This window comes from Mytilus galloprovincialis, chromosome 6 (genome assembly GCF_965363235.1).
Source record: "Mytilus galloprovincialis chromosome 6, xbMytGall1.hap1.1, whole genome shotgun sequence".
Lineage (NCBI taxonomy): Eukaryota > Metazoa > Mollusca > Bivalvia > Mytilida > Mytilidae > Mytilus > Mytilus galloprovincialis.
This window is the reverse complement of record NC_134843.1, coordinates 46,467,016-46,488,004: the sequence shown is the minus strand read 5'-3', so window position 1 is coordinate 46,488,004 and position 20,989 is coordinate 46,467,016. Positions and strand designations below refer to the sequence as shown.

Here is a 20,989-nt window from a genome sequence, read left to right as displayed (position 1 = left end):
TCTGTAACAGGGCCAATACAGAAACAGCCAGTTAATACCACTAGGCGTACCACAAGGGTCAATTCTTGGTCCAGTTCTTTTCAATGTCTTCATAAATGACATATTTCATTTTGTACAAAAAAGCACCATTTATAATTATGCTGATGACAACACTGTATCATACAGTGATCATAATTTAGATAAAGTTGTTGAAAGTTTAGAAACTGATAGTTTAAATCTAATAAACTGGTTTTCTATAAATTTAATGAAGGCTAATCCTGACAAATTCCAGGCTATAGCCATTGGGAAAAAAACGAATAAACATAATTTGATATTTAATTTAAATGGAAATAAAATTTCTTGTGAAGAAAATGTTAAACTTCTTGGAATAACTATAGATTCGGACTTAAATTTTAACAATCATATTTCTGAAATATGTAAAAAGGCATCAAGGCAATTAAATATTCTAAAACGTATGGGTAAATATTTAAACAGGCTAGGTCGGTTAACAGCATACTACTCATTCATACTTTCGAACTTTAACTATTGTCCAGTAATTTGGCACTACTGTAGTGAAAAAAATTCTTTTAAAATGGAAAAAATTCAAGAAAGAGCTCTAAGATTCATTTATGAAGATTATGATATTCCTTACGAAAAATTGCTAGAAAAATCTAAATTACCATCTTTAAAAATAAGAAGAATAAAAACAATTGCAATAGAAACATTTAAAATAATTCACCAAAAAAGTCCGAGCTACCTTCATGATTTGATTGATATAAAAATTAACAAGTATGATTTAAGATCACAGGAAACAGCAGTACTCCCAAGAGTTCAAACTACTAAAATAAAATATGGCTTAAGATCATTTCGCTATAATGCTGCACAAATCTGGAATGAGCTACCGAACCATTGTCGAGTGGAAACATCTTTCGACCAATTAAAAAAATTGGTACAAACATGGGACCCAAGTAACAGCTCATGCCAGTGCAGTGCATGCATATAGTGTTTATGCCTGTTTTATTTTACTTTTATTTTCTGTGTGACTATTTGATTTGTGCAATCTTATTATTAACTTGTGCTATGTTTTAAATGTACTATATGCTTTTAACTTATATATGTCATTATGGTATCTTACTATGCATTATATGTTTAAAATTGTGTTGTTTTCATGACTTTTGTATGTGTGTATTGTATTGTGTGTGTGTGTATTGTATTTTGTTATTAAGTCGACTTGAAAAGCTCACTAGAGCTTGTCTTATGTAGTTTATTGAATATCGACTCTAAATAAAACTTTGAATTGAACTATAATATTTATCAATTATGGACTTTTGACGAGGTCAATACGTTATATATGGACCTGTTTAGATTTGACAGAGGACGTATGCCAAAGAGCATGAAGGTCGTAGTATGAACGTAGTCGGGTCGTAAGAAGAGCGTGATGAAGACGGTATGGGCGTGTTAGAATCGTAATATGGTCTTCAAACAGCGTTGTCTAAAGTTGCCATGATGAAATAGCCAACCGGTTAACCAAATAGCGGGTAGGGCACTTCCACCTTCTTCGTGGGAAAGTGATGTAGGGATGTTTTTGAACTTCGATTATCAAAGAAATTGTTTATTAAAACTGCAACTACAATGTCACAATTGTTTTATTCTAACTGCTAAAAGCCTATGATATTTGTCATCAAACGCAGTACCGTATTTGACACCTTCCTTTGAAGTGTAACATGTTTATAGAACTTAAATAAACAAAAGGTCAGTTGATTAGTAATCACGTTAAATGATTCTGTTAAATTACTGTTTTATATAGTAATACTTGTTTGAATGTTAAAACAGATTGAATGCGACGACATTAGCTTTCGTCGGATACTTTATTACGTCCGGACAACCCATGCTTTGCAAATTTTAGGGGGGGGGGGGGGCACGCCCGCCACGCCCCCGCCTAAATCCGCCCCTGAATAGTATAGTAAAAAGATGTGAAAACGTGTACAAGTAAAACAATAAAAAATGAAACAGTATTAAGCAGTATAATATCTACTAACGTGTTTGAAATCTAAAATAGCACTGCAGTACTTATCACCATCTGTATAGCCAATGACATTAAAAAGATGTGAAAACCGTTGGAAATATATTACTTGTGTTCAAATTTTACAATTTTTCACTGAATCTCTTCACATTTAATATCTATTAGGAACGAAAAACATTCAGGGGTAAGCGCCATATTTTTCTAGCACAAAGAAGTAAACAAACAACCAAAACAACATATCTGTTTAGAAAAAAAATTAAAAAGATACAAATGATTAAGACATGAGTTATGAAATTACCCCTCCAATTTCCAGTGTTTACACATTATCCCCAAACACAACTTACAATTGTATTAGCCTTTTATAATTGTGTATTCATCAGCTGGGAGACGACTAGTTTTTAAGAAAAGCTATTACTTGTAATTATAATAGTATCTATGAATCATACAAACATGCAAAGAATGGAAGGATTCCGAGAGGTCCGATTCTACTTTCAACATAGTTTCTTCCCCCTAACTTAAATTAACCTGAATTGGAGGGAAAACGTCAATATTGCAGAAATAATCTGTTTAACAATTATGTCTCAGGAGCTGGAAGACACTTTAGCAAAATTATTAGTACCGGATAATAATACGATACAGCAGGTATGTTTGTCAGTTAATATGCATTCAAATGAGAGAAAAGAAGAAAAATGTATGGAATGTCCACGTGCCTGACGTTTCCCCGACATCCATTTTAAGTAAAACAAAAAAAAATTGGACGAAAGGAAGAAATTCCAATCTGAACATAATCGTTTCGTCGTTTCGATAGTAACGTGCATGCCTGTAGGCCAAGAGATAATTCAGTCTGTGGCCGAGTGGTGGTGGTGGTTGGTTGGTTTTGGGGGGGGGGGGGGGGGGGTAATTGTCCATTACATTCAAATAGGCATAATTTGGTAAAATGTTAAAGGTGCTATAGTAGCTATGTTTGTGACAAAATTATAAGCAAGTTTTAAAGCTGCTAAAATCAAAGATGTGAACTTCAAAATTCACTATAAGCATGATAAGATCGTTGGAATGTTAATCCTCTTGCTGCTGGTGGGACACATATATATGCATGTGGCCAAACGGACTGTGCCGGAGGGACATATATGTCCATGTTTTAATTTATGCAAGCTTCTCATCATTGCTGTACCTCTTTCAAAATAAAAGACCGAAAAATTAAAAAGTGTAATATGTTTCTACAATGGCTCTGAAATGTAACTACTAACGGTTATTACGGCATGGCTTCATATATCGAATGACGTCAGTGTTTGGCATGTCACGTCTCAAACATCAAACGGTCGTATTTCTGGCATTTGAAATGCAACCCTGAAAAACAACTGGCAGCCAGAGGATTAACATGAACTACAGTGGGGGTCAGTGGGGTCCTGATCCTGAAATCCTGGGCTTAAAAACATGAAATCCTGAGGTCCCTAATTTAAAAAAAATTTAAATCTTGTCATCCCGCAATTTGAAAAAAGAATTCCTTGATCCTGAAATCCTGAGCTTATAAACACCTGATCCTGACGTCCCGAAAAAGGTCCTTCCCTCTCTACAGTCAGTACAGAAGTGTTAAAATAATTCATGATTAGTATCATGTTGTTTGCCTAGTCGTATCTAATTAATTGTACATCGTGATAACTTGTATCATACATGTAACAAAAGCCTGCATATTATTCTAAAAAAGTTTCTGAAACAATAACACTTGTTTCTTTACATACAATGTGTGTGTATGTCAGGGATCGCAATGTATGAAAATTTAACGATGGAGGAGCTTTCACCATGATTAAACTTGTATCAGTTTCTGCAGTGTGGTGCTGTGATCCTTCTTTCATTTCCAAGTAAGAAATGTTGAACAGGCTAATATATATTGCTTATCTATACTATTAAACAAGAAGACCTCATTTTGTGTGTCGCTTCTCTTCATTCCGCAATAAATTTATCATCATGTCTCTGTGTCCTATAATTGTACATGTAGGTACCATGCATAGTCGCATTTGTCATCCATTCTTATGATTATTCAGTTTAGGTTATTTTGGGAGAAAAACGGAAAAAAAATCCGTCATCAGACCCACTTTTAAGTCATAGACGAGACTTCCGTTTTAGGCTTTTAAAATGAAAATTAAATAAGCCAATCAGAGTGGGTCCATATCGGGGTTTTTAGATGGTAAGAACCACTCCTATTATACCCCTTTAAACATAATTTTCAAAATTGTATTTCCCGCTCAAAACCTTTTTTACCGGAATTCTCGGGTTTTATCTTTCCCGTATAAGGTCTAGTCCGTTTGGTATCATGTTAGCATTTGGCATGAATGAACACTTGCGTTTGGAGTTTCAAAGCATAAATTTGTTTGAAATCGATGTTGAATTGAAAGCTTTGAAATCATGATTTAACAAACGTTACTCTGTGTCTTTATACTTGAAGAGCTGGGTTCATTCAAAAAAAGTTCCTCCAATACTAAATTATCATTTCATTGATGTGTGTACAAAATATTTTATAAACAGAGTTTGTATCCTATGTAGGGATGGCCTTTTGTGGTCTGTAGATCAGGATGATTATGTTAACGATGCCTTTGACCAGCATTGATATATTCTGATTTATATCTGACATGAACCAAAGGTCTGTAAAGGGGGGAAACATTTGGCAGTAAAATCGCCAAGTTTTTCCATACAGATCATATATAAATGCGATGTAAAAAACGTGACAATTGAGTTTCAAGTCTTGTAGCATTTTTATTGGAAACACAGGCACACATGAAAATTTAAACACTCTAGGGACTTTTTCTGCTAGTAATGTACAAAGTATGTCTGCCCGAACATATTTTACCAGGACAAAGTTATCTCTTACAGAAAAACTTTATGTCTAGGTAAGCGTACAAGGTACATGTACGTAGTACAGAATATTAGTTTAAGTTAAAATTCTTAAAAATTCTAGGTATGTAAACGTTTCAATATGCCGCACAGCCCTATATTTTGATATTTGAATTTTTTTTTTTATTGCATATGAATTAACTTCACATTCTACATGATTTTCAAAACTTGGGACTATTATACCAGTAGTCCTAGAAACTTATTAGCAAAAGCATACTTAAACAAAAGCAATACAGACAAAAATGACATCATGCAGATTTTGTATCTATAAAATAAAATATTATACCTACCTGCCTACCCATGACAAAAAATGTACCGAGCTAAGTACAAACGTTCACGTAAATTGTCCCAGTCAATGGATGAATTTAATGTGTCAATCAATGGCCACAGCCACACTGTTTTGAATTTCATTCTATATTTTAAAATATTTGAAATTTACAAGTGTTGCGTTTTCATTGGCACTCAGTATATTTAACAATACTATTGAGTAGCAAACAAATGGAAGTGTTTAATGACCTTGATTTGGTATACAGCCGTTGAACGGTCGGCTTAACAATAGCAAGATGAATAGAAAAGCTATATAAGTAAATGATCAGTTGCAAATTTATCCAAATCTGTGAATATATTCAACAAATTAAAGCACTATTAAAGCACAATTAAGTAATTACACTTTAAAACATTTAAAATATAGATTAGACCATTGGTTTTCCCGTTTGAATGGTTTTACACTAGTAATTTTGGGGCCCTTTATAGCTTTTTGTTTGGTGTGAGCCAAGGCTCTGTGTTGAAGGCCTATTTTGGTTTACTTTTATGAATTTTTATTTGGATGGAGAGTTGTCTCATTGGCACTCACACCACATCTTCCTATATCTACAAAACAATATTTTTTATTAATATTTTATAGAAACAGTAATTATCAAATGTTTATTTTACCACAATCCATTTTCAAGGGAGATTATGTTGTTTCAAAAATAGGCTCTCTGCCACAAGTGCTTAAAAATCAGAGGGATCTTTTTTTCAATGTCAAATTCAGAAATTATGAACCTGTATCAAGGGCTTGCAGCATCAACAACAAGAAGTTCCCTACCTGTTTTGTAAAATGCTTAAAAAAGTTTTGGTGGGCAAACGTTAAAAATTGAAAATAGAGTTGACGCTGTAAAGGTGTTAATGACTGTAAATAGCAAATTTCAAAGTAATAAACTATACCAAGGGTCTGGAAATGGTAAAATATGCCAGTCATGACTAAATCTGTATCTATTTGTCCTAAATGACAGATTGGGGCAAATTAATTTTTTTACAGAAATAATTTTGGTCATTCCGTAGGGTTTCTTAATCGCCATTTGAATTTTTTTTTTTTTATTATCTCTTTCCTGTAATTAAACATCAGAGTAGTAATATCTGTCTAAAACTCTTAATATGTGCAAAATTATGTTGTCAATATAAACCTTACTTTCGTTTTTGGAAAGATTGGAACTTGTTCTAAATCTTTCCTAATGCACTGACCTCCCTAACAACACTACAGGTTTGCTACTATGACTAAATGTGTTCACACTGAAATATAGTTCCCTATAGTTCTCATGTATTTGCACATAATACACATATAAACTGTCATCGGTCGTCCGTCCGTCTGGTGTCAACAATTTAAAATTTTTTTTTCTTTCTGAAACTAATGAACCAATTCAAACCAAACATAAGCTGAATGATCCTTGTGTATCTAGAATAAAGCTTGTGTTTTATTTACTGTTTTGTAAAAAGAAATGGCCGCCATTGCTAAAAATAAAACTTAGGGGTAAAATGCAATGTTTGACTTATATATCTCAAAAACCAATCATTAAGAGCAAATCTGACATGGGATAATAGAGTTGTTACTGATGACAAAATGGAGGTCAAGTTTAATAATGACGATTTTGACTTTTACCGTTCAGGAGTTATGGTTCTTGAAAAATTGAAAAATGGAGTTTCCAGTCGTGTCCATGCATTTACTCATGAAGTGTTCAACCAAAGCTTTTCAAATTTTAATATGTTGTTACTTATGACAAAATGGAGGTCAAGTTCAATAATGTTGATTTTGAATTTTACCGTACAGGAGTTATGGTTCTTGAAAGATGAAAAAATGGCGTTTCCATTCATGTTGTTGCATTTATTCATGAACCATTCAACCTTAGCTCTTTCAAATTTTAATATGTTGATACTGATGACAAAATGGAGGTCAAATTTGATATTGACGATTTTCACTTTCACCGTTCATCAGTTATGGTTCTTGTGATATTGCCAGGACACAAATAAATGTTAATAAATCCGGTTTGCTGTCGTTGTGACAGCCTCTTGTTGCACAATAACTTTAGTATAAGTTAATAGAAATCTATGAAATTTTAACACAAGGTTTATGACCACAAAAGGAAGGTTTGGATTGATTTTGGGAGTTTTGGTCCCAAAGAATTAGGGGCAAAAAGGGTCCAAAATTAAACTTTGTTTGATTTCATCAAAAAATTAATTATTGGGGTTCTTTGATATGCCAAATCTAACCGTGTATTCAGATTCTTAATTTGTGGTCCTGTTTTCAAATTGGTCTACATTAAGGTCCAAAGGGTCCAAAATTAAACTTAGCTTGATTTTAACAAAAAATGAATTCTTGGGGTTCTTTGATATGCTGAATCTAAACATGTATAACCAGTATATTTTAGATGTCAGAATGTTAAAATGTGGAATTCAAATCATTGTTATGATTTAGTATTATAGTTAAGATATTTAGCACTAGCTTAAGAAATAATTTACTTGATAAATAGTTAATATAAATCTTCACAATTTTAGATAAGTGTAAAGCAAATTATTATGTAATCCCCTGAGGCCTAAATGACAATAGAGAATTAAGGATTAAAGAAGTGTTATATATACAAAAAGGATTTCTTACTTTTTAAGATGATTTAAGTTATGTCACAAAGACTTGATATTTGGGAATATAGATAAATAAGCATTATTATGTAAATTAGCTATTTGAGTATTAATGTTATGTAAATTGAATAATGAAACAATATATATTAGTTGACCATGTAGTTAGGGACACTTGTTTGACAGTCACGTATTGGACACTTGTGTTTTATACTTGGATTTAGACAGTTGTATTGAATTGATATTAGACATGCTGTTTAATATGTCTCATGAACTTATGATGTGATTTAATTGTGATTGATAACTTAACTGAATGCTGATTAATAAACATTATATATTGAACTTTGAATCTGTGTCAGGGGCGGATTTAGGCGGGGGCGTGGCGGGCGTGCGCCCCCCCCTAAAATTTGCAAAGCATGGGTTGTCCCCAGCTCAATAAAGTATCTGAACAGACGACGAAAAATAATGTCATCGCATTGCAATCTGTTTCATCATTCAAAGAAGTATATAAAACAGTAAGTCTAACAGAACCAATGTGATTACTAATATACTGACCTACGGTTTATCTATAAGTTCTATCATAAATATGGTATACTTCAAAGAAAGGTGTCAAACGCGGTACTGCGTTTGATGACACTTATCATAGGCGTTAATTGGCAATTAAAACAATTTATAAATTATAAACAATTTCTTTGATAATCGAAACTCCAAAACATCACTAACTCACTTTCCAACGAAGTAGGTGAAAGTGCCCTACCCGCGGTTGGGTTGGGTATTTCATCATTGCACAGCGAAGAAAACAGTCAAGGTAACTGGTTAAATTCTTTCTTAAGGAAAGATAGAAATACTGGTTCAAGCGAAAGGTTACTTTTTATTAATTTGTATTAATATTTAATATATCTGTATCAATATATGTTTCTCACTTAATTGCAACCTGTAAAGTTTGCCGAAGCATGCATAAACGATCAAGGCTCCAACTCGTATTTCCGTATTACATATAGGATCCCATGAAAATTGAATTTAGTGGTTTGCTGTAAAAAAAATGTACATAAAAAGTTTGGCACGACCTCCGAAAACAACAAAAAATAATAATAATAAAAAATTGTGAAAAGACAATGAAAATCGCTGGCAAAAGTAGACCGTTTTTTTTTTAATCTAATATTGGTCAGTTGAGCTATTGTTGAGTCAATGAATTGAAACTCGCACATTTCTTGTTGATTATGGTGATTGTAGATTGACAGGGGTGGATTTATGAGGTTTTAGCTTGAAACTTTAATTTCTCGCTTATTTTAACACAAAATATTCGCCACGTTTTGCTTGCCATGCAAGATATCTACATTGCACCCTCTTTAGAAGAATATTCCAATAATTTCGATAATTATACCTCAAAAATTTTTTCGCCTCGCTCCGCTCGGCGAATTTTAACATTGCGCCCCCCCTAATCTGAAATCCTGGATCCACCCCTGTGTGTTACGTTGACATGTATTCATATCAAAGCTACCAGCTAGTTCCCCCAACCTAGCAAGATGAATAACCAGGTCAGGAACGTGCAATGTACTGGCCTTGGTTATACATGTACTTAGATTTTTTATTATGGGCCCAGTTTTCAGTTGGTCCAAATCGGGGTCCAACATTATTATATTAAGTATTGTGCAATAGCAAGAAATTTTCAATTGCACAGTATTGCGCTATAGCAAGAAATCTTCAATTGCACAATACGCAATAGCAAGAAATTTTCGATTGCACAGTATTGCGCAATAGCAAGAAATCTTCAATTGCACAGTATTGTGCAATAGCAAGAAATCTTCAATTGCACAGTATTGCGCAATAGCAAGAAATATCTAATTGCACAATATTGCGCAATAGCAAGAAAGTTTCAATTGCACAGTTTTTATGAAATATTCTTTGAAAATTCGAGTTATCTTTCAGTTATTGAATCAACTTAAATCATTGTTTTATACAATATACAATGTATATTCACTTTTACTACCAACTAATAAGGCCTAAATTAAAATATTGTTTGTTTGCCCTTTTCCGACCCTATGTTTTGAAACAGGGTAGGTAGGTAGGTAAAATATTTTATTTTTTTCCCAAAAAAATAACTTGGCTCGTTATATTTTTTTTCATGGGTAGGCAGGTAGGTATAATATTTTATTTTATAGATACAAAATCTGCATAATGTCATTTTTGTCTGTTTTGCTTTTGCTAATAAGTTTCTGGGACTATGTTTTGAAAAAAAATATCATGTAGAATGTGAAGTTAATTCATATGCACTACTATTTTGTTTTCAAATATCAAAATATAGAGCTGTGCCGCATATTTTCAACGTTTATATATGCCTGGAACTTTGGAGAGTTTTAACTTGCACTAATATTCTGTACTACCTACCTTGTACGCTTACCTCTACCTAAAGGTTTTCTGTAAGAGATAAATTTGTGCTGGTAAAATACATGAAATATGTCCGGGCAGACATACATTACTAGTAGAAAAGGTCCCTAGTGTTTAAATTTCCGTGTGTGCCTATGTTTCCAATAAAAATGCTACAAGACTTAAACTCAATTGTCACGTATTTTACATCGCATTTATAAATGATCTGTATGGAAAGCTTGGGCGATTTTACTGCCAAATATTCTCCACTTGACAGGCTTTTGTAACCTTTGGTTCATGTCAGATATAAATAATATAGCAATGCTGGTCGAAGGCATTGTTAACATAATCATCCTGATCTACGGATCACAAAAGGCCATCCCTCCATAGAATACAACGTCTGTTTACACAAAATAGTTTGTACACACATTGATAATTTTGTATTAAACGAACTTTTTTGTAAATGAACCCTGCTCTTCAAGTATAAAGATACAGAGTTAACGTACGTCATATCATGATTTCAAAGCGTTCAACATCGATTTCAAACAAATGCTTTGAAACTCTAAATGCAAGTGTGCATGTCAAACGCTCACATGATACCAAACGGACTAGACCTTATACGATAAAGATAAAACCCGAGGATTCCGGTAAAAAAGTTTTGAGCGGGAAATACAAATATAAGATTTTTTTGTAGGAACGAAAAAATAAAATAAAATCTTGCTGGTAAATACAAATAAAAGATTTTCAGGCGGAACGAATTTATAGGGTCGGTCGGTAAAGGGCAAACAAACAATATTTTAATTTAAGCCTAAATTAAAACAATCTTTACCATTCAGTGATTACAAGCACTTTTTTTACATTTTAATATTTTATGATGTATTTAAATGTGTAGTTATTGTTGCAAACTCCATTAGAAATTTGAATTGAGATCAGTTTTGGAATAAGGGAAAGGGGGATGTGAGAAAAAAAATTGGGGGGGGGGTTAAATTTTTCTCATTTCAGATTTCATTATTAAAAAGAAAATTTCTTCATCCATTTTTTTGAGAGGATTAATATTCAACAGCATAGTGAATTGCTCAAAGGCAAAAAAATTGTTTAAGTTCATTAGACCACATTCATTCTGTGTCAGAAACCTATGCTGTGTCAACTATTTAATCACAATCCAAATTTAGAGCTTAATCCAGCTTGAATGTTGTGTCCATACTTGCCCCAACTGTTCAGGATTCAACCTCTGCGGTCGTATAAAGCTGCACCCTGCAGAGCATCTGGTTTTTCTTGAAAATGTTCCCTTGATCCATGGCATCAACATGCTGAAACAAGTTTTATAAAGGTTAAACCAAATTATTATTATTTTCCAGATTTAGATTGCTATATGCAAAATTGACCATATTTTTGCGTTTATAGATGTAGAAGTGCATATAGGCGAGTGACATTTTCAGAAAAGACGCTTAGTTAGTGACTTTAATGCACCCACCTAACACACAGCTGATTTTTTTATATGTTATAGTATAATATCTGAACTTCCTTCTTTGGTCGGTCGTAAAAAAATCGTACGGTGCAATTTTTGTAAAAATTGAATTAAAATCGAGAAATAATTCCAAATTGAAAAATGACCAACAGTATTGAAGAGTGAAAAATTAACATGTAGATTTATTTTCTGTTGTCACAATGCAAAAATCATGTACGTTTAACATGTCAATGTATAAAAAAATACTTTTCAAAAATAAAAGAAGTAAGTTTTGCGAAAAAAAAGAAGCTTTTTGTAATAATTTTGGAATTTTTTATAAAAATGGTGCCAATTTTCATATTTTTTTTCATTTCTTATATATTTTCGGCTTGAAACCCAAATTAATGATGTTCGTTTAATTCAAAACTTCATTACTTGTTTAATACATATCATTATCACTGTATTATTCTGGATTTTATACATTTTTACACAATCCCCCTTTTCAATCAAATTTCCGATTTCGCTTTCTCTGTTAATTTCCCTCAAGTTAAAGGACCTAAACGCTTCGAAAAAGAGTATGAATAATCTTGAATGCATTTTTTTGGTACAATATTATGTACAGTATATAAAAAAAATTAAAAGGACCATAGAAGCTAAGATGTCAACGTTTTTTCTTGGTAGAAAACCAATATCTTATTGTTCTTAGTCAATTTGCACTTACAAAAAACAGATATTATGAATAACGATTGAAAAATACTTCTTTCTCAATTGGATCAATGCACATTTTAGTTTTGCAACTAAAAGTACGCAAAAATGTGTCAAATCTGATATTTTCCCCATGAACTTGAACGTGTGATATGTCCACCTTTTAAATTTCCTATCGTTTTAACTATCACATACGGTAGACTTATTGATGGTGCAAATTTAATCAATATTTTAGAGGAAGCATAGCATATGTACTAGGGCCACACCAAGAGCCTGTATGTTGACATACTATAAATACTTTAATATATGGGGATATCTATTCATTCAGTTGACAATTTCTGTGATATGTCCACCTTTTAAATTTCCTATCGTTTTAACTATCGCATACGGTAGACTTATTGTGCATGTATAGTTTCTTTTATTAAATATATGTACCTTTACCAGCAGTTCATGCTCTTACAGGTTCTATAGCTCATCATCTATCTTTGTTCATAAGAAAACTCTCTTTTAACGCTATCGAAATCATCAATAGATGGCGGGTTTATCACAAATTAAACAAAATTCATATTGAATATTGACACGTAGATCGGTGCTGCAAGAAAACTCTAAAGTGTCCGAAACCAAAAATAAGTGCGTTTAAGTCTAAGCAAGACGATTTGAGCAAGCTACTTAATATCAGACTTCCAATCAAAAAGATTGCCATCGTGTCACGCCTACCTAGTGCATCATCATTCAAACTACATGTTCTGAAAGCTAGCAAACAAAGACATGGCGTCATAACAAACAAATACGGCAGTAGGTTTACCTAAGTATGAATACGGATGACAAAGGTTGTCTTAATACGTCATACTTTCTTCACGATTTGATAAATTTATACTTGTGAAGGAAAAATATATGCATTAGGGAAATTGTACATGTACTAAAATCATTGTAAGCATCTGTTACACAGAATTATGTCAGTAACAGCGAAGTATCAGGAATCGTCCCAGTTAAGCAAAAGCTTCACAGACGCAGTTTTAAAATATAAATTTCGACTGTCTTATATTGTTAAAAATCACAAATTATTGCATTATTTGTTATAAATTAGATTTATTTCGTTTCTTTTGAAGAAATAGATTATTCACAGAAACTCCTCCAGAATGACAAAAAAAACTATATAATATATAGGTTAAGCCGAACTATATCCCGCAAATTCATATTAGTTGATAAATATCTATATATATCCAAGTTTTGAATTCTGGTAAGACATTAATGCTTGCATTTTTAACTGCAAACCTATTAACTGCACAAACATGAGTGAAAATAAATGCAGTCCTAATAAAAAAACATGATAAGAAATTCAAGTGTTTGTAAAGTATACATTCCCAAATATCAAAATATAGGTCACCGTGGGACCTAACTTTAGTTGATAAATCACCGCATTCTAATTTTGCATCTGGGGTCAGTTTCACAACAAATCTTTCAACTAAAGCTGGTCGTAAGTCATGAATAGTTCAGTTTACTTATGATTAATCTTGTCTTAAGTTTTTTTTGTGAAACCGACTTCTGTATCTGAAGTTTGGTAAACCTTAGTTTTGCAGCTATATATATGTCGCGGACAGGATTCCATTATGATTGGATCCATATCATAGTGACCTGATTTTAGTTGATGACCATCCCCTATTATATGTGTGTATGCATACTTAGTTTGGAAAACCCAGTTTTAACGGTTCAAAAGATATGGACCGGACACAAACCAGACAGGGACGAATCAAACAATGTTTGAAAACTTGACGGCTCAAATGTCAATGCCAATGTCAAAATGAACTGATTTAATTTATGAAGAACCACGTGCCATCCCATAATACATCTCTGAACTAAGTGTGTTTAACATCAGTTCTATAGTTCAAGGCAATGCATTTTATATTTGAAATCATTGGTTTTTAGATGAACTGTATGCATGTATAAGTTACCTGATTTAATTCTACACAGGCCGCAAACAAGTGGGAACTGACGGACAGACAGACTTAAAATGTGATTCATATATCCTCTTTTACTTTGCTTGTAGTTGTATTAAACATGTAAGATAGGGATTTCCGATCTTGACATGGTTTGTAGGCTGTTAACAAACAGGAGACTATTATGGCACGCCGTTATTATATTTATTCAATTTCAAGATATGGACCATAATTTGGTATTCAGCCTTTGGTTTCTTTTTGTATCCTTTTTTATAAGTTCTAAAACTTTAACTTTTATTCTGTTGGTTGTGTTGGTGTTAGAATAGTATTAATGGAACAATTGAGTTTTTCAAGAAAAAAATAATACATTTTGATTCACCGTTTACATGACAGGAAACCAAACAGGAAACCAATCTTTATTTTCTTTATTTTGTACAATATATTTCAAAAGACATAAATGAACACCATTACTAGTGTTACTTGCTTCATGTTAATATTTAAAATTTATTTTCAATGTTTAATTAAAGTTTTTTTTAAACGCGACAGGAAACCATAAGAAACCAAAAGCATTTTTTTAGTTTTATTTTATTGCAAAATCTGCTTAAAATAGTCTGAACAGTATACTTTTTCTTAAAATCCATCTTAAATGTAACAGTATTATTAAACTCCTAAATATGTGTTTGTTTTGAAAACAATTAGTACAATTTATTCAGAAATTTCCATATTTTCTTCATTGATACAGGATACCATAATCGTTGTATCTTGATGTTTTAGCCAAAAAAATGTATTTATATTTGGTTTTGAAATTCCAGTTATATACAATTTATTCCAAATCATTGGCAATGTAAAATTCTTTAAATCCAGTAAAGAAAAAAACTTTTAACTTGGAATTAAAATCTTTAAAATAGGCACCATGTGATATTTGTGACCTGTACACCATCTACATGGTTTCCACATTTTAACCTACTTTAGTGGGCTAAAATCAATAAAGTACTTCCTTTCAAGTCATGCATGGTAAAAGTTTACTTCTCCTTTGACAAGTTTATTGCGTTTCTGAAAAGTGTTTGCAGAACATGAATAAAAAAAAATAATTAAAAATTGTGACAAAGATACCAACTTTGTACATTCCAAGTGTAACGGTATATTAACATGTATTTTTTATTAAGTTATCTTTATTCACCTAAAATATCCAGTAAAGTTTACTGCTGAAGCAAAATCAATCCAACGAGCATCGGCACAATGATAAGAGACGTAATGTCGATTGAATTTTCCAAGGACCCTTTACATCGTTATCAGGAAACAAAGTGTGTCATAACGTCTGTCAAATCTTAAATCGATTTTGTCAAGTCATTGGGCATTTATTTTCACACAAGATCGTATGTAACATTATGCACATAGGAAAAACAATAGACCCCCGGTGCAATCTCTTTGAAAATTGTATTTTCCTTTTTTAAACAAGACGAAACAAGTCTACAGATTATGTTTGCTAACATCCCGTTGGAAACAAAAACAATGTTTTGACCTAGTATTTCATACATCCGGCCGTAAGGGCGTGATCACATGTTAGTTACATGTTTCACGTATGACCGGAAATGATTAGAACTTAACGACAAAAACAATTTTAATAAAAAAAAGGAAATAACTGGACTTCTGTTTCGTTTGAAATGTAAAGCATAAAGATAACGTCGTTTTCTAACTTAATTATTACGGAGAACAAAACTAGAATGTAAATCATCTCTGATTTACCTGTTTGAACATCTCGCGAGAGTTCATATTTGCATATTGTTATAAAGAATTCTATTACAACAAAGCAGATAACATCATCTAAAATTTGCGTTACGAAATTGGAAACCAAAGTAACGCTAGTGTTCTTACACCTGCTACAGAAATACTTATAGTTCTCAGCATTTTCTTCTGACTATTCTTATTGGTCGATGTTCTTTATTATTTGAAAGCAAAAGTTACGAATTTGCCGGTGAATCAGTCAGCGTTATGCACTTCGGAAGCGAAAAGTAACGCGAGAAACGACACAAAAATACTGTCGTATAATCTTTGAAATTTGTTAATTTCAATTTTTTTTCTAGGGAAGAGTAGCATACACTTGTATGTTGATAAAAATAAAGGCATCTTTAGATGTAGTTACAACTTTTCTTACAGTAATACACATTTTTATCACTTTTCTATCGTTATAGGAAACGAGCCCAATAGCAAATTATGGTCCATATCTTATTTAGTTAAATATATCTTATAAACTAATTGAGATATCTTAATAACAAAATGAGATATCTTAATAACAAAATGAGATATCTTATATATTAATTGAGATATCTGATTTATTAAATAAGATATCTTATATATTAAATAAGATATCTTATTAAAATGTTTATAAAGATATCTTATTAAATATATAAGATATCTTATTTAAAATATAAGATATCTCTATTAATTTATAAGATATCTTATTAACTATATAAGATATCTTTTATATAATTAATAATAGCGTTATCTTATTTACTTAATAAGATATCTCCATAAGTTAATAAGATATCTCTATTAGTTTATAAGATATCTCTATTAATTGATAAGATATCTTATAAAGTATGTATTTAAAAGATATCTTTATACAGAAGTAAGATATCTTATATACTTTTTAAGATATCTTATTAATTAATAGAGATATCTTATTAACTTATAGAGATATCTTATAAACTAATAGAGATATTTTATAAACTAATAGAGATATCTTATTTACTTTCAAATTGAATAAGATATGTTATAAAAATTAAAGATATCTTAATACTTAATAAGATATCTTGTTAAATAAATAAGATATCTTCAAATTTGAATAAATATAAAAACGACGTGCCATAGACTATTGTCACTATTGATTTGACAAAGACGTCTACTTTTTACTCTCTTTATTGCGTTGTTTTCTCTCCCTTTTACTCACCCAACTTACAAATATTTCATCATATTTTTTTTTATTTTGCATGGCACAACATCAAATATAGTAAATATTAATACATTTAAGGTCAAATACTGTGAAAGTACTTTTATTCGTGGGGTACCAATTTTCGTGGTTTTCGTGGATGACTTTATCCACGAATTTAAGTTTCCAACGAAATAAAACAACCATTGTCCAAATCAAGACATGGAAAGATCCCCGTCGGTAGGTTTGACTACTGATATAATCTTGAGAATATATTGAATAACGCCAAATCTGAGAATACTTTAATAGCAGTCACAGAACTACAACCACATGCAGGATTATACTCATTTAATCTTTAATAGCCTAAACTGTACAACTTTTGATCTTTTAATTCTCATAAAAAATATTTTTGATCGATGAAAGTCAGATTTCTGGTATTGATATGCTAGTATGATAAAGTATTCATTTCATATCCTCATAGTGCTCGTACATATGGGAAATAATAATTTCATACTGGGCTTGATTTTGATAAGAATTATTTCAAAATTTAAGATACATTTATATCATTTTTTATGTTACTATTTTCTTTAGGTGACATGTTTATGGCCTAATTTACACCTTTGATGATCACTTTATCATGGGTTCATTAGTGTTATCACTTCAATTTACAGGGGTCAATGCTTACTTTGCAATTTCCACCATTCAAAACATTTGTAACCTTCGTTTCTAAAGGCTTTAATTTTCAATTTAAAAAAAATAAAATAAAATCCACGAATTAAAAAACCCACGAGCATGTAAATATTGCTCAATCCACGAAAATTGATACCCACGAATTAAAGTACTTTCACAGTATTTGTTATTATACATCGTTTTTGTAGAAAGTACCGTTTTACCTATAGCAGAGTGAAAACATCAAAATGACGTCAATTATCGCAAAACCATGAACGATAGGCAACTAAGAATCAGAGCGACGTTATCATAGTATCGTGTAAAGTAAAATTTGAATTAGCTATATTACTAGCTGCTTCAAATAAGACAATAATACTACAAAAGTGTTATTCTTTCAATTTTTTATGAATGACCTTTGATCCCAATTTAAAAAGAATTGCACCATATTTCACTTTTATGACCGGGAAAAATGGAATCTACACATTTTTTCCTTTCGAATGATATATAATATAGCTGTGTGTTAGATAGATGCATTAAAAATATTTTTTAGGTCTGAATGTCACTCGCCTCATAGTGCATAAAAAATTTGATCATTGATTTTTTCTTGAAATTTTGGCGGTGTGTTCTTGAGGTTCGTTTGCTTGTTTTTATGGCCCCACAACGAAGTTGTCGGTGCCATATAATTTTACCCTTGTCCATCATTCCATATTTTCATCATTCTGTCATTCCGCAACAAACCATTTTACAGAGTTTTTTTTTAAACGCCTTCAGATATTGGGCTGATTTTTGGTATGTGAGTTACAGATCAAGTTTAAGTTTCCTTCCCCTCTGCTAATCCGAAATGACGGGCTATGGACTTTGATAAATTGTTGAAAATCACAATTATACAGACTTTTTTTCTAAATGCTTTTAGATATTGGGCTGATTTTTGGTGTGTGAGCTAACCATGATAAGTTACAGATCAAGTTTAAGTTTCGTTCTGCTCTGTTAATTTTTGCCAAAATTAAGGGTTTACAACTTTGAAAATTGTTGAAAATCAGAGTTATATGGACATTTTTCTATACGCCTCCAGATTTTGAGACTACCATCATGTTTGTGTCCACATGTGTTATTGAAATTGTAGATTTTTCAACTTTTTGAGATGGGGCCATTCGTTTCGCTTTGACACATCTAGTTTCAATAAAAGTTATATACCTTGATTTTTTATGTCAGTATGGTTCTAAATTACTTTATATTAAGTTTTTTAGTCGCAACATCGTCATGTAATCATTCCTGCCATACACAACTACGCTGTCAAGTATATGCAGGTTTTTTATGCCCCACCTACGATAGTAGAGGAGCATTATGTTTTCTGGTCTGTACATTCGTCCGTCCGTCTGTCTGTCTGTGCGTTCGTCTGTTGATCTGTCTGTTTGTTCGTCCGTTTGTTCGTCCCTACGTCCGTTTGTCCCGCTTCAGGTTAAAGTTTTTGGTCAAGGTAGTTTTTGATGAAGTTGAAGTCCAATCAACTTGAAACTTATTACACATGTTCCTTATGATATGATTTTTCTAATTTTAATGCCAAATAAGAGTTTTGACCCCAATTTCCTTTTCCAGTCGTGTCCATGCGTTTACTCATGAACTGTTCAACCAAAGCTTTTCAAATATTAATATGTTGTTACTGATGACAAAATGGAGGTCAAGTTCAATAATGTCGATTTTGACTGTTACCGTTCATCAGTTATGGTTCTAACTTCTTGAAAGATCGAAAAATGGCGTTTCCATTCATGTTGTTGCATTTACTCATGAACCATTCAACCTAAGCTTTTCAAATTTTAATATGTTGATACTGATGACAAAATGGATGTCAAATTTGATATTGACGATTTTCACTTTAACTGTTCATCAGTTATGGTTCTTGTGATATTGGCAGGACACAAATAAATGTTAATAAATCCGTTTTGCTGTCGTTGTGACAGCCTCTTGTTGGTTATTATCTTGAATATTATTATAGATAGAGGTAAACTGTGAACAGCAATAATGTTCAGTAAAGTAAAATCTACAAATAAGTTAGCATGATCAAAATGGTCAATTGACCTCTTAAGGAGTTATTGCCCTTAATAGTCAATTTTCAACAATTTTTCGTAAATTTTTGTAATCTTTTACAAAAATCTTCTCCTCTGAAACCACTTAGTCAAATTTAACCAAACTTGTCGACAATCATCATTAGGGTATTTAGTTTAAAAATGTGTCCGTTGACCCGGCCAGCCAACCAAGATGGCCGCCATGGCCAAAAATAGAACAAAGGGGTAAAATATAGATTTTGGCTTATAACTCTGAAACCAAAGCATTTAGAGCAAATCTGACATGGGTTAAAATTGTTTATCAAGTGAAGATCTATCTGCCCTGAATTTTTGAGATGAATCGGACAACCGGTTGTTGGGTTGCTACCCCTTAATTGGTAATTTTAAGGAAATTTTGCCGTTTTTAGCTCACCTGGCCCGAAGGGCCAAGTGAGCTTTTCCCATCACTTGGCGTCCGTCGTCCGTCGTCGTCGTCGTCGTCCGTCTGTCGTCCGTCGTCGTCCGTCGTCGTTAACTTTTACAAAAATCTTCTCCTCTGAAACTACTGGGCCAAATTAAACCAAACTTGGCCACAATCATCTTTGGGATATCTAGTTTAAAAAATGTGTGGCATGACCGGGCCAACCAACCAAGATGGCCGCCAAGGCTAAAAATAGAACATAGGGGTAAAATGCAGTTTTTGGCTTATAACTCAAAATCTGACATGGGGTAAAATGTTTATCAGGTCAAGATCTATCTGCCCTGAAATTTTGAGATGAATCGGTCAATCGGTTGTTGTGTTGCTGCCCCTGAATTGGTAATTTTGAGGAAATTTTGCTGTTTTTGGTTATTATCCTGAATATTATTATAGATAGAGATAAACTGTAAACAGCAATAATGTTCAGCAAAGTAAGATCTACAAATAAGTCAACATGACCAAAATGGTCAGTTGACCCGTTTAGGAGTCAGTGATATTGTTTGCCTCAAATTACAGCCGAAATTCGGCCTTTTCCCCTAGAGAAAATTCCCAATTACTAAAAAAAATGGCTTAAAATTCCTCCCAAAAATTTTTACATTTTCCCAAAACAGTGATGGCATTGGTAGTAATGTTTG

General features: G+C 32.2%; 1 protein-coding gene across 7 annotated transcripts in view; it reads left to right on the top strand.

Annotated features, from left to right (window-relative positions):
- The first annotated feature begins 2,488 nt into the window (after positions 1-2,488).
- Positions 2,489-20,989, top strand: part of LOC143079718 (importin-4-like) — a 343,997-nt gene continuing 325,496 nt past the window's right edge. For 5 of the 7 annotated variants that reach the window (XM_076255257.1, XM_076255255.1, XM_076255256.1 and 2 more), the window contains exon 1: positions 7,612-8,295. In XM_076255257.1, coding sequence (XP_076111372.1) covers positions 8,197-8,295 — 99 coding nt within the window. In that variant the 5' untranslated portion in view covers positions 7,612-8,196. Of the gene's footprint in view, positions 2,645-7,611; positions 8,296-20,989 lie in introns of those variants that run through there. The other 2 variants (XM_076255254.1, XM_076255258.1) reach the window with 2 other exon arrangements.